Source organism: Larimichthys crocea, unplaced genomic scaffold, assembly GCF_000972845.2.
Source record: "Larimichthys crocea isolate SSNF unplaced genomic scaffold, L_crocea_2.0 scaffold288, whole genome shotgun sequence".
NCBI lineage: Eukaryota > Metazoa > Chordata > Actinopteri > Sciaenidae > Larimichthys > Larimichthys crocea.
The window spans coordinates 387,061-402,266 of NW_020853787.1; the positions used below are offsets into that span (position 1 = coordinate 387,061).

General features: G+C 43.5%; 1 protein-coding gene across 1 annotated transcript; it reads right to left on the reverse strand.

Annotated features, from left to right (window-relative positions):
- Positions 1–1,044: 1,044 nt before the first annotated feature.
- Positions 1,045–14,604, reverse strand: LOC104937628 (vascular endothelial growth factor C). The gene is made up of 8 exons (XM_010753904.3): positions 12,797–14,604; positions 8,627–8,867; positions 8,120–8,310; positions 7,653–7,783; positions 7,473–7,570; positions 5,411–5,545; positions 4,949–5,150; positions 1,045–2,426 (listed from the first exon to the last, which is right to left on the reverse strand). Exons 1-8 carry the CDS (start codon positions 12,896–12,898, stop codon positions 2,315–2,317), a joined length of 1,212 nt encoding a protein of 403 aa, XP_010752206.1. The 5' UTR covers positions 12,899–14,604; the 3' UTR covers positions 1,045–2,314.
- Positions 14,605–15,206: the final 602 nt, after the last annotated feature.

Below are 15,206 nucleotides of genomic sequence, written 5' to 3' on the forward strand. Positions count from 1 at the left end.
TAGGACTAGGTTGTTTTTATCCACCGATTGAGGGAAACGTGGTTGATAAATCTGGAAAATAACTATCACAAGATTTAATTTAATTAAGCTGATTGTGTTAGGGAAATTTAATTAAGCTGATTGTGTTAGGGACAGCGTGGCAGCTCCTAAGGAGTCTTCTTCTTCTTCTTTGTGTGGATCATCAGCAGACCTGAGGCGAGCTTAATGACGCCAAAGCCACCTGTAACAGCACCCACCTGTCAATCAAAGCGTCCACGCTCTCAATCCTGCATAACTTTAAGCCTTAATATAACCTGAACAGGTGAGTTGTATATAAATTCACCCTCAGTACAGTTGTCATGAACGGGGAAATTAGCTACAGAGACCAAAACTGTTTTTTGTACCAGGCTGTAAACATGTTTATTTCTGCTGTGAAGTTGGACTTATGGAGACTGACTCACTTCTGGAGCCAGCCTCAAGTGGACACTGCTTAGCCACATCCCTCATCAGCTGAACTACTCTCACCTGCTCACAATCTCCAATCAAGCCAGCAGCTTCACACTCTTCATTCACTCTTTGCCAGATTGTCTTTGCTCCCATGCCTGACTCTCCAGCACTTGTTCCCAGACTGCTTACCTGGTATCGACCCAACTTGCCTCCGACGTTTGCTACACCTCTCTGCCCTGGTATATCCACCAGCCTTCCGTACTCCGTCTCAAGGTCCGGATCCTCACCCAGTCCTCATCTGAACCATAGTCCAGTCAGAGTTTCACCAGCAGTGAGTTTGCTTCATTTCCCCTTAATCATACTCGTTGAGAACTTCTGCACTATTGTCTTCTCACGAGTTCCTCACATCCATTACCTGCCGTACTCACCTGGATCTACTTCTCTGTCACCATCTTCTGGTTTGCTGTATACCTGTGATAGTCTGCTGAATAAAGACTTGGTTCATTTGTGCTGCTATTGGGTTTGTTCCATACTCACTTGTTGGCTGGTGTTCAGAAAAAACCTTGATAAGCTACAAAATAAAATGTATATATTTGAAATTAACAATGAGGACACATATCAGTCTGACAAGGCTTTTAATTAATACTTAAGAACTACTTTAAATATTTAATAGCATGATGAAAGAATTTTTTTTATCTATGTAGCAATAAATCTTTGTACTGACATTTAGTATTTCTGAGCCTTAAAATCATCTTTTAAAACTGTATCTAAATGAAATGTTAAAATGAATCGTTTGCAGTGCTGGGAAAAAAACGGACAGATGTAAGACAATAATTCAAAATTCTCCATGAAGAGTACAAAGACACGTAAATAGTTTCATTCCAAAAACAATATTCAGTTGTGATAGTGACTTAAATACAAGTATTTTACATCTACACGATCTTTAAAATAACAGTTTTAAATATGACAAAGATTTAAATATTTACAAATAATATTACTTAGTGTAAAGTTAAATTACTAGAAGATGTACCCAAGTGTTACCATCAATCAGTTGTGATTGGACTCAGCCTTTATATATATATATGAGGAAGATCTTCAAAGAGCAGCACTGCAGTAGAGGCAAGTTGAAACTGGAGGATATAATAGCTGTTTAATCGAACATTAAAACCTCGAGCTGCACCAGCTAAAGAGATAAAAAAACAAACAAAACTAAGCTGCGACAAAAGCTTCACTTCGCTCCTCTCGGCGTAGTAATCTGTGTAACCCCCGATAAACACCGTCACCTTTTCCACCTCCACAAACAGAGGGGAACATAAGGCCTCTGCAACATCACATTACACGATTTCTGCTAAATAAATCCTTCAACCTCTCAAATATCTCACGACTCAAGGCTGCCAAAGTGTGAAGAAGTTGCCTACAGCTTATTTAAAAAAAAAAGCATGGTCTGTCATTATTTTATTCCACTTTCCATTTCGCAGTCATGAGTGGCGTCTCTGCAGCAGATCGGTGGTTGAGTATCGTGCTCAAACACGTCGCGGCAGCAGGGATGAACGCTGGCTTCAGAGTCTTGATTGGTCCATCCCGCCTTTGCTGCTGTTGTGGGTTGTTGTTTTTTTCAGGTGTCTGATTGGTCGCTTCCAGTCAGGATTGTGTTATTAGTGTCGGGTAAAGGGCCAACACATCCCCAGAGAGTCAAATATCTCCTTATTTTCTCTCTTCGGCTGAGATAATTCCACTTTTCTGAGTGTGTTCCACTGGGAAAGCACTCCCGTCCTTTGTGTCAGAGCACTAATAAAAGTGCCGCTTGTAGTCCGTTACATTTAAATTAGTAGTTCCACCTTCCTGCTGTGAAGAAAGGCAATAAAGCTGCACAGTTGCTCCTGACCGGCTAATTCCACTGAGGCCTCATGTAGTTGGGGATGCACTGGCAGACCTGGGGGCTGTAGTAAAATCCAGTCTGGCACACAGGTCTGGGCTTTCTGCAAGGCAACCTGTAACAGCTAGAAGGAGGAGGAGGAGGAGGAGGAAGATGGCCAGAAAAAGCAAGATCAAGAAGGGAGATGGAAGATTGAGAGAGGAGGGGAGGGGTGGAAGGGAAAGAAAGAAAGAACACACAAGGGAGATTATATTATAATCTCTTGGCCTGAGTACGATTGATTATTCAGACCTTCACATCCCTTTTGGATAAACCCCGTTCCAAGTTTTGTTTTGTGCGTGCATCAAACGTTTCTGTGTGTGAGGACAAAGACTGAAATTTCCTCCAGAGAGGCGAGGAACACGGGCCAAACTCTGTGAACTCTTCTTCACAGTAGGTGTATGGTCTTCTGTTGTACCACCTCCTGTGACCAGATGTCGAATCAAACATAACAAAATAGACAAAATGATGAAAAGAATGATGGAAAGAGGACAAAAGTTGTCTTGTCCGTACGTGAATAATCCATACTAAAGTTGTAGAGCCTTGATTAGTTACGACTATCTCAGTGATTTACTAGATTTGCGTCTTAAAATAATATTCATGCCTATGATTTCAGGCATGTATATGTTTTTATATCTACAGTGGGAGCGGGTCCTCTTCCATGGAGGCTGCCAGTTTCCCCTTTTACACCAGGAAGGCGTGGGTGATGTGAGGAGATTACTAATTACTAATCTCTCCAAGAACTAGTTTGTTTAACTAGTTTAATAAATTGCTACAAACCCAGATTGGACAAAGGTATTCAGTCGGTTGTTATCTTCAACTTCACCACTAGATGCCACTAAATCCTACACACTTAGTTTAAATCTACACTTAGTGAAGTTATTTTAAATCTAGACTAAGTGTCGATTAGCTCCACCCCATGTACGCCTTGCCTTGCCGCAGCAGCCCAGGGTTTGAATCCGACCTGCAGCCCTTTGCTGCATGTCTTTCCTCTATCTCTCTTTCTCTCTCCCCACATTCCTGTCACTCTTCAGCTGCCTCCGTCAAAAAATAAAGCTCAAAAAAAGCCAAACGTTAAGACGTTGAGAACGTTAAGAAACTCTGCCATCAAAGGTTACATCTGTGAACTTTCCCACATGTGCAAAGCCACGATTAGAAATCACTCATATTAAAGCTCCCGTCCCGTCTGCTAATGTGTTTTTCCTTGTGGCTGTCACTCCATCTATCTCCGAGCCTGCGCGCCCCGTCTGATGGCTGCTCTGCTCACTGTCATCGAGTTCAGCCGGCCTCCACGTCTGTCTCTCTGCAGGCCTCTTGGGTCAAAAGGAGGCAGAGCTCTTGCGTGTTGGCTGTGGGAACCACGACACGCATGACAAAACACGCACACTTTCAGGCACCACGTGTCCATAAAAGGTCATATGGAAACATGTGAACGAAAGAAAATGTCGACTTTGGAATGTATGATACGTCCATTGAGAGTTTGCTTGCTTTCTCTCACTCTTTTCCTCACCCCTTTCTCTCGCTGTGCTCCCAGGGCGATGAGCTGTGATGGCACCCCAAGGGCTGACCAGGACCGGGCCGAGCTAGCGCCTAAAACCCGGCAGACAGAACCAGTTGTCCCAGTATAAGCCACTGGTTCAGGTAACTCAAATAATATCCCTCAAACCCAGTTAATTAAGTGGTGTAGCCAATGCTGAAGTGCCAAAAAACTGCTGGATCATCGGTGAATGACGCCAAAATTCAGGCTGTAAACATGTTTATTTCTGCTGTGAAGTTGGACATTTGAACATGGGGACTTATGGAGACTCACTTCTGGAGCCAGCCTCAAGTGGACGTTTGAGGATCTGCAGTTTTTTTGGCACTTCTACACTTCCCAGCCACTTGGTAAAAACTTGCACTGAAACCAATAAATACAATGATGTCATCATTGCTGATTAGTTTTAAGACTCACGTTACGTCACCGACTTGCCCACTAAAGCTCTCGGCTTTTACAAGGAGTTTGTTCTGGACCATGATGTTAATGTTACAAAGTGCAGTGCGGCTGTAAAGGACACAGGGTTTAGATCAGGTCAATTTACGCAACTGTGGAAGTCGGCAAAGAGGAACTAATAATTCAAATGAATTGTTTTGACGCAATGTGGGGGATTCATGGAAATGAAAGCGAGCGTATAAACACACGATTTTCATCCGTCTTACGTGTGATGAACTCTACGACGCTGAGGAAAAACACTGTCGCTTAGAGACCAACTAAGACTAACAAGACTGATTGAGAAATGTCTTGTTAGAGGGGAACTATCATCTTGAGTGACTTCATGAAGTGTGCAAACGATGAATCCCAGCTGCTATGAATTTAAACAATGTTGTTCCAGATACAGAAGCAAGATCAAAATATTTACGACTAAACTTTATTATCACTTACTGACTTTCTTGGCTACGGTTCTACGAGTAAAGGGTCCAGCTGGCAGAGACCCAGAATGTGCATACTTGGGATAATTTCATCCCCCAAAGGAGACATTCCTCCCTTTCCGCAGGGAGTCTTTTAGAGTGCAGAGCTGAGAAATTCAGAGCTTTGCTCAAGGACACTTCAGCAGGATTGTGACGTCTTACCTGCAGGTGTTTGGGTTGAACTTCTTGCCCTGCCGCAGACACGACTGCGGGCTCTCCCTGCACTGACACAGGCAGGTGTCCGGGTTGAGGGGTTGATTCCCGGGACACTCTGCAGCGCAAACGCAGCCACACAGCTCCTCATCCCACCGCTGACCGGTGGGGCACAGCTTCCCATCACCTTGACCTTCACACTGGCATTCACCTGAGGGAGTTTAAACAGGAAACATCTTGATCAGATATTGAACTGTGCACTTCTGTCTGTGTGTGTTCAGCTAAATATTTGGTGTTCGGGTTCTGACTTGTTTCTGCAGACATTTGCGTAAAAGCCCGACTTCCCAAAACTTTCCCCTATCTGTGTTTACCCGTGCTGGCTCGGTCTTGCCTGTTTGCTTTCGGTATGACGGCCCGGTTTCTCAGCACCTGTGTGGTGTATTTACAGTAAATGTAAAAAACCCTACTTACAGTTGTTGTGGTCCAGTTTCCAGCCTGGATCGCAGCTGTCCTCGGTGAGTCCGTTTCGACACACGCAGTCGCAGGTGGACTCGTCCAGAACCCTGTTGGGCCCGCAGAGAGCCAGCAGACCTGAGTCCAGCGCCTCTGGAGGCCACATGGAAAGGAAGGGGAAAAAATATGTTTAATTATTTTTCCAGCTTTGTTTTGTTTCTCTGTTTGTTGATGTTGGGATGCCGGAATGTCCGACTGAAACTAAAATATGGAATCTCTTTGGGATATTCATGGTCCCCAGGGGAATGAACCCTAGTGACTTTGGTGATCCTCTAGTGACATCATCAGGTCAAAAACATTTTTTTTTTTATAGCGTTGGTTGTACTTTGTGTTTGGTGCCAATTAGAAAATATTAGCATGCTAGGAGGCTAAGCTAACATGGTGAAGCTGTTCAGTTAGCATGCTGATGGTAGCATTTAGCTCAAAGCTCTGCTAACATGGCTATAGACCAAGCAGCCATGGATGCTAACTTGTTAGCATCTTGCTGAGTAAACATTATAGCAGCTAAGCGTCACTTAGCATGCTAATGGTAGCATTTAGCTCAAAGCTACAGCTGCTGTGAACTAAGCAGCCATGGATGTTAACTTGTTAGCATCTTGTTGAGTAAACGTTATAGCGGCTAAGCATCACTTAGCATGCTAATGGTAGCATTTAGCCCAAAGCTACAGCTGCTGTGAACTAAGCAGCCATGCCACTAGCATGGATTTTAGCATCTATGGAATCTGGTAAACATCAGTTAGCATGCTAGTTAGCTCAAAACACTGCTATGCTAAAGCCATGTTAGCTAGACCATCGCCGCTAGACTTGTTGGGTAAACATATCAGCTAGGTAGCATACATTTAGCTCAAAGCACTGCTAGCGAGAGCTGCTAGCATGGTTTTTATGAATGGTAATAACGCTACATATGCATGGAAGCTACTATTTTAGTAGCCTGAGCAGTTAAACTAGCATTTTCTTTGAGCTTTTTGGCATCTAATACGTAGAAGAGAACTTTTTGCTTGTGAGAACATTAGTTTAGAAACTACGTTCAAAATGTTGATGTGTATATATTCAAAGTTTGTTTCTCGTCATTCAGACTCTTTCCCACTGGTATCTATTTTCAGTCCGTTCTTTAAGACAACGTGATAGGTAACGTTTCCAGTTTATTATTAGAAAAAGAAATAGGAGCTGGAAATGGAAGACGCTGTAGCTCGCTGCATGATTGTACAAGTAAAAATGCCACAAAGACATTTTCATTTCTCACGTTACCGCTGAATAAACATTCCCTCTGGGAGAAGCCGTTTCAGATTATTTCATTTGCCGCCCAGGCATCATCATCACCTTTGAAACTACGCCAAAAAATCTGGCTCACGTCCCAAAACTTACTGAGTTAAGGTGTAGCCACATTTTGCATTCAGGCTCATGCAACAAGAGAACACATTTGTTCATGTTTACGCTGCTATCAAACTCTCTGCAGCAGGTGGTTTCCAATTCATGATTGAAATCACCTGGTTGTGTTTGTTTCATGATTTGAAGTCTCTGCAGTCTGTCTCAGATCCTGAACCTGCTGCTGATTCATCACACTATCCAAACACTGTGCTGCCTGCAATATTTCATCCGTGAGGTAAATCCTGTTCTCGTAACGCAACATATGGCTTGATTTAGGTTGTGCGTGTTGCTTGTTTGACATCCCGGCTGCCTTTATTGACAATACAAAGTTTAATTTTGTGTAAATATTGACGAGTTGTACCAAATATCAGGTCAGGACCCCCAGATGGAGCCAACCTGAAGGACTTTAAGCCCGTCTAGCCCAGAGGTTTTTAACATTCATGGCCTCACATGATTCATTTTATGGATTTCAGAAGCCGCAAGAGCTGAAAGTATCCAGTCTTTCACAAGAAAACCATCGAAAATTAGAGAAAGGTCAAGAAAACAACGCTTGGTATCACAAAAATGGCTTTAAAAGCCCTTAAGGGTGACGTAAACCGAGCATGAAGCGACCACAGAAGCTGAATAACCAACGTGATTCATGCTCACTTACCAGTCTCTGGGTAGTTTAAGGCTTCTGTAGAGACACAGACACAATTCACCGGATCCCACAATGACCCTGCGGCACAGGGAAGCTCGGGCGGGGAACACCTACGCACACGCACACATAAACAAATTATAAAATGCATGGAAAAAAATGACTCAAGTGTTTCTAAATGTCACTCTTGCTCACAGGTGATCTGTTGCAGCTCGTCTTATGATGGAGTGGAGCGGCCGCTTGGAAAGGCATTCGCACGAAGTGTGGTTGACGAAGGTCACCATGACGACTGTGCGGTCCGTCCTGCGTGGGGAGAGCTCGATCAGCTGTGGTGGGAAGGAATTAAAGACGAAGGTTAGAGGCGTGTGTGTGCAAAACTGCAGATTATGTGAGAACACTTTGGACCTTTGGATGTTCTTCTTCTACAATGTTGTGTTTCGGCTGAAGTTGATGTAATTGTTACAAGATTGTGCAACGATTGTGCGTGACTGTACTGCATCGACTTGGATGTCCAGTCACAGCCAAAGGGCGTCCCACTGAAGTCAGGGTGGGCTGCGATACAGATGAGTTGGTTATGTAAGTGGGTAGATTGGATTCTGCCCTCATTCCTGAGGCAGCTTTGACGCGTGAAGATGCAAGAAGGCTCCAGATGCGGCGCTTACCGTCTTGTTTACGAGCGCGTGGCTCGTGTTGGTGCAGTAATGAGCCTCACTGGTGCAGCATCCGCCGCACCGATGCAGCGCCACGCAGCGAGGGAGGTAGAATTGACTGGTGGATTCTGGGTATTCTTTGGCGACCTCGACGCACACCTCTCTGGGCTGGCACGAAGTCCGCTGCATCTCCTCTAGGATGACTGAAAAACATGTGATTTAGTAACTGGATTTCAGTTCTTAATTTATCTGTTATTAGTGGTTTTGGGGTGACGACAGGAAATCATCAACTTCTCAAATATTGTACCTAATGTAGATTTTTCCAGTTTTCTTTCCAACCAAGCTTCTTTACCACCTACTTTTGTGTCTCCAGTGCAATGAAATCTGCCACTCTAGTGTTCAAAATACTACAGACTGACTTGAGGAAGAAGTTCCCCCTTAAAGAGATGTGAGATCTTACACCAAATCTAGTCCGTATGTTGCATTTTGAACGCGTACTGGTTCAAATTCGAACTTTACCTTCCAAAGTCCCGTCCATTTTGAAAATAGCCTCCTCCCTCGGCTGACCCCACAGGTCGTCGTCGCTGGAGTGGACTAAAGGGCTCGCAGAGGAGGTGGGAAAAGAGGTGGAGGAGGCGTGCCACGATTTCTTCCTCAGGCAGTGCTGGAGCAAACTGTATTCAGGGTACAGGAGCTGTAGTAGCTGATCCACGCTCGTCACCGTCTCCAAACCGGGCTGGTCATCTGACAACGCTGGAGCCTGGAAGACGGGGAATGAAACGTAGTGATAAATGCGGCTTTAATAACATTACATCCCTTAATTTGTCACCACAAAGCATTGTATTCATCTGTGACATCGCCCAGAAGGGAGTTAACAGGCGAAAAATCAAGCCCAATATCCTGTTTTTCACAGTTTAATATGATAGAAATCCTTAAAAATACATTTCTATTTACATTTTTAAATGTTTATTTGTGGGAAATTTGTTCCAGGCGTTGTTTTGTGGGGGAAAATGATTACATACAGTAGAATTTACTGTGTAAGCTTTGCTGGTTTGAGCTGGATAAACAGAGAAAATACCTCAGTTACCAATGTGTTGTAACATGTTGCTGTTGGCTACTGTTAGTTATTATGGGTACGTGTGTCCTCTCCTCACCTGCGCACACACATTGTTCCTTCCGAGTACACAATGGAGTGAAGTCTTTCTCTTTTCTGTGCTTTTGTTTCACGCTACCTGTCTTTAATGTGCCCTGTGTGACAAGTTAAACTTCCAACCTTTAATGCCCTACGTAAGAGCTCAGAGGAGACCTTAAACGCAACGTTGGGCCTCTTTGAATGGATCAAACACTGACTGGAGATCAGCTCAGCCAACACCCACAATATCATTATTATTCATGCACAAAGAGGGTTTTATGTGGTGGACCAGGTCCAGTTGACAGTGGATCGTCCTAAAAGCGATCCCCGCTCTGAGTCATCCTCGTAATGATTTTTCTGTCGTCATGACAGATGGCTGCTCTGCTACAGCAGATGAAAGCTAAGAGGTTAATCGTGTAACGGCCTGGCGTGAGGCCATGGTATCATCTGTTGGGGACTAAACATCAGCCGGGAGTTTAATTCCTTCATTGAGGATGGTTGTTTGGTTTCCCAGGCTGTGAAGGAGCAGACTGGTACAGCTGGCATTACTAACAAACAGAAACCAGATCTCCGTTATCAGTCTTTCCATTTATCTCTTCCTCCTTCACTCTCGCCGCCCTCCTCCCTTTCCGTTTGTTTCCATCCATCTAATCTGTCTCGACATATTTTTCTGCTAGCAGTTTGTGGCGCTGGATAAAAAGTCAGGAGACTGGTTACAGTTCAACCTGGTGTGGACATGAATATCTGTTAACCAAAGAGTTAAAGTGAATGTTTGAATATGATTTCATCAATCCGTCCGGTAGCTGTTGAGGTATTTCAGTCTGGACCAAAGTGATGGACTTTGGACCGACATTGCCCACCCTACAACAAAACAAAAATACTGGCTTTCAAGTGATGTAACCCAGTCTGGGAGCCAAATTGGACGTCCATTTGGACGACGATGGTGATAAACAGCTGAATGCTAGAACCGATGTAAAGATTTGTCTTGTGTTGCTGCGTGTTCTCTTTTTCTTTTAAGGCTCTCTCTCCTTTGTGTTGTTAACTGATCACAGGACATGAGGTCATCGCTATTGGGAGTATGAGGTCATGAGGGACGAATGACCATCACTGGATACATGCACACACCCATGCATTTGACACTCACTCTGCCTTTACACTATAAACATTTCATGTATGAAGCTGCTGTTACATGCTAACTCACACTTTGTCTTTTAACAGTTGGTAACTGGTCAGCTGTTAACTGGTAAAATATGCCAACACCACTGGTCTGACATCAATAACTAATGAGTGATTCTTTTTAGTCACCACACCAGACACTTCCACAGAAAACCCAATGTGTTGAAATTTAACATGGCTTGAAACTGAAAACCAAATGGTTTCCTGCCTGGCACATAAACAGCATTTACAGTAAATTAGACATTTGAAACCAAAGTAAATTATGACTTGTACACGGAACTGGGCTCAAAGTATTATTTGAAACAGCGTCATAGAAACAAGCTGTAAATTTCCAAAAAGGAAACATGATTTTTGACGGTTAGTCAGATTGATTGCATCAAACTCTGATGATAACAATTACACGTGTTTTCATTGGCGTATTATCACTTGAAGACTGTTATGTTTTTGTTACCTCAGGTTACCTTGCGTTGTTCATTCGTTGTTATGAATAAACAATGAACCTTCATATTTTGCCAAATAAGCCGCTTTGAAAATTATTCCGGTTCGAATCATGTTTCTGTTTTCGGCTGCTGTTGCTCAAACATTTCAAATCAATTCAAACTTATTTTTAAATGGGGGATTGCAACGTCCGTTTTTATGCTGATGATGACACCTTACATACCATCTTTTATTAACTTAGAGCTTGTTCTTAACTCCAAAAAGACAAAATGTTTGCATGTCACAAGACCTTTTGATATTCCTTCTCTGATCTGCAGTCTTTATGTATATCTAATACTTTTTTGGTGCCACTTTTAGAAATGATTAAGCTAAGTAACACCATTATGACAGATGTTAATATAAAAGAGAGTAGGCTGGCCCTATTCACTTACGCAGGAGGCAGATTTATCTCGTGTCACTGTTATAACATCAATGAATGATGACTAGTCCAATGACTCACTCCTATCAGGAAAGCCTTTGACATTACCACAGACACTTTCATAGAAAAACCAATGTGTGGGAACTGAAACCGGATGGTTTCCTTCTTGGTGCATGGACAGCATTTACAGTGAATTAGAAACCAGTGTAAATTATGTCTTTTACATGGAACTGGGCTCAGCATTATTTAAAACCACATCACAGAAACCAAAAGGGGAAACATGATTAACACTACTTATAAGCTGGTACTTTTAATGGTCAATCAGATTGATTTGCATTCAAGTTTAATAAATTACAACTAGGAATGTTTGGCCAATAAATCCTACACACTGATCCTCTGAGGAAAAACTAACAAAGCGTCTTAGAGATGATGGGATGAACTCACTACATAAAGCGTGTTACCCTGAACAATTATCGGCCTATATAACTTTGAGGATCACTGGTCATCTCAGGAACTCAGGGGAAATAATATCTTCCACTGGTGAAAAGCAACATTGTGCTGCACTCTTTATGCATACGTCAAAGGCTTTTGATACCGTTGATCGTGACAGCCTCATGACTCCTTAATTCATCCCCCACGCGGCATCATAAATAGTTTTTTCGTTTAGCGTGTAGCATAAAGGAACTACAGCTTAAATAGATTCACCTTGAACCTTGATTTCTGCTAAATACGCTTCTTTCCACTGATTTCGTTGATTCTGCTTACACCTGGTTCAAATCAGGGCAAGGGGTGTTCCACAAGGATCCATTTCAGGCACATTGCAACGTCTGTTTTTATGCAGACGATGCTGTCTTGTATCTCATCAGCCCTTAAAGTTGATTATCTAACGTTGACTGTTGTTGAATCCTGGAAGGAACCTGAGCTAAGTTAGTGGAAAAGAGGTACCCCATGATTTTACCTCCACTTCCTAACTTGCCATCGCATTTTAGTTGGATGCCACGTGCATGAACGTGACTGATATTGAAACAAGATTATTTTCAAATCAGACTCCAGTGATCTCATTCAAAATGTTGAGTTAAGCGTGGTTGTGTACCACCAATGGTGTTTCTCTTGACTAAATAGACAATGTCTGCTCTCTGCACTGGATTACAGAGATATCCTGCATGCTCATGCAGTTTAAAACCACCACATATATCATTGTGAGGCTGAACTGCTTTGTTAAGATGTTGTTGTATACACATACTTTGCTTGTCAGGTCTTTCATGATCTCAATGAGACGTTTGGTTTGGTTTTGATGCCGCTGCTCCAACGTTTCCCCATAGGTGTTCAGTTTACTTGAGATATGGCAACTTTATTTTACCTCTTATGCCAGCATTTGTCATTTATTCATACATTGCTTTGTAGAAGTTTGAGAAACTCTTTAGCAGTTTGGTCTAAAGCCAATGAGAAACATCAAACATGCAGCAATATTTGAGTTCAAGCCAAGCAAGTTTGTTATAGATGATGGAGAAATGAAATGTCTCACCTTGGTGCCCATGTCTCCAGTTTGGTAATAGTCTGTATAGTCTTGTCCTGAGCACAAATTGCTGATATTAAGAATCCATAGGAGCAAAGCTGGTATCCACATAGTGAGGAGATGGAGAGGAGAGGAGAGGAGAGGAGATGCCAGGACAGAAGAGAAGGAGGAAGTTCAGTGAATTTAAAACCTGGATGTAAAGTGAAAGAAAGGGAGGAGGAGAGGGTAGGTGGAGGAGTCTGGAGGAGGAGAAGGAGGAGCAGGAGGGAATCACAGACTCGGCAGGTATCTCTTTGCTCCTCTCTTCATTCTACCCTGGGACGAAGTTGCTCTTCCGGCGCAGGTTGTTTGAATTTGGGAAACCAGCTGAATAAAACATGATGAGGAAATCGTCTCCTCTTCTTCTTCTTCGCGGCGTCAAACACGGCTCCTTTTTTTTCTCTCATTCACCTCAGAGGAAGTCTTTCCTCTCGTCTTGCTGCGCCTCCATTCTCCCTGTTTGACTTGAAGTCAGGTGTCAGAATCTCTGTTTGTCTCCTTTTTTATCTCCTCTTACGACCTTCAACTTGAATTATCCCTCAGACTCTTTTGTCTTGTCACTCGGCGTCTCTCCCCATGTGTGTCGGTCTTTCTTTGCAGCCTTGGTCGTCCTCGTCACTCTCTTCTCTCCTTGCCCTTCACACTTGTGCACCTCCTGGCTTTCTTTATCTATATTTTTTTCAACTCGTCCACACAACAGCTGTGCTCTTCCCTCCCTCTCTCTCCGTCTGTCTCTCCCTCAGATTATCGCTGCCTCTATCTGTCTCCTGTTTCCTCCTCCGAAACCTCCGGGGCAAAGCTGTCTGTCTCTCTCTCTGTGGATTTCTTTTTTTACAGCTTTCTAAATCTGTCACAACTTTCTTCCTCTGTCGGCGCGTCTGACCCTTTTAGAAAAGCATCAAAGAGAGAGAAATCCCAACTGGATTTTCTTTCAGGAGGTTTTAAACGTCTCCAGTTTTTGGTATTAAGTTATTTTCCAGAGTGAGTGTGCATCCCGCTCCAACATCCTGGTGGAGTGAATGAGTAAAAATACAAGAATGGAAGGATTGTATCTCGTGGGCGGAGTTGAAGAATGTGAAATGAGATGATTCGTAGCTGATTATACTGGCACACTTTTTTTTTTTTCTTCCTTGCTGAAATTGCAGCCTTATACAGCGCCTCGGCTCTGACACACTTTCTCTCAACACGTGCCACCATCCCTCTTTCACCGCAGAGGTTATTTCTGCCGTTTATATAACTTTGCAAGATTCTCCCACAGTCGCCTTTTCACTAACATCTTTTTGTAATTCCCTGTGAAAGTGTGTGAAAGTGTGTGTGTGTGTGTTCGGTAGCAGCGAGCCGGGATGAATGTATGCAGCAGCTCTAAGTGCCTTTTTATGAGCTGCTAATACCTTTGCTGTCTCTCTGCTTTATGTCAGCCCCTCCTCGACTCAGCAATGCATCTCAATGTCGAGACTAATCTTTAAGTGTGTGTGTGGCTTTATGGCTGCCTCTCACACACACACCTGCATCTCCAAACACCTTTTTTTTTTTTCCTCCAGCCTTTGCAACATTGTCGTCTCCTTCCCTGCCCCCTCCTCGTCTCTCACCTCCTTTTCTCTCTCTCAAGGTCCTTCAAATGACAAACCTTACATACCTCCTTAACTATACTGCCTCAAGGCTACGGGCATGTGAGTGTGTGTCATGAAGGAGGAGGTGGAGGAGGGTAAGAAGAGGTGAACAGCAGCTTACATCTTTGTCTAAATCCTTTTTACCCCCTCTCTCTTTCTTTCTCTCTCTCTCAGGGTAAAGCAGTTACCGACAACTGTAAAATAAATTATGGGGAAGACAGACTGAAGGGGAAGAAGAAGGAGAAGAGGAGGAGGTGGAGGAGGAGAGGCCGACAACAACGAGGAGGGAGAAAGAGGTGTGTCTGGGAAATGCTCGAATGAGAAACATCCGATTTTTGAGCCAGTCACTGCCGGCCTTTTTTCAAGGATTAAAAGACGCACACACCCCCGCACACACACACACACACAACACAACACAACGGTGGCAAGTGTCTGCTTGCAGGTGCGCTTTATGTGTCGAAATCCGTGCAACCGAATTCCACATTCCAGTCATTGCTTTCTAACATTTCATCATGTGAGCTCGGCGCACGGAATCGAGAGTTTGTCAAGGTGTGTGTGTGTAAACGTCACGCTGTCACGAGATGCTTTCAGGGTCGAATGTTCATGTTTGAAGATACAAAACAAGTCACCTGCTGCTCCAATGAATATGTATGAGATGGCATTCACTCCGTCTAAAGAGACGAGGGGGGGGAGGAAGGATTACCGGTAGCTTTTTTTTTTTTCCCGGAGGAGGAATTTAAACCTCCCTGATGAAATATTTACTGACGCCG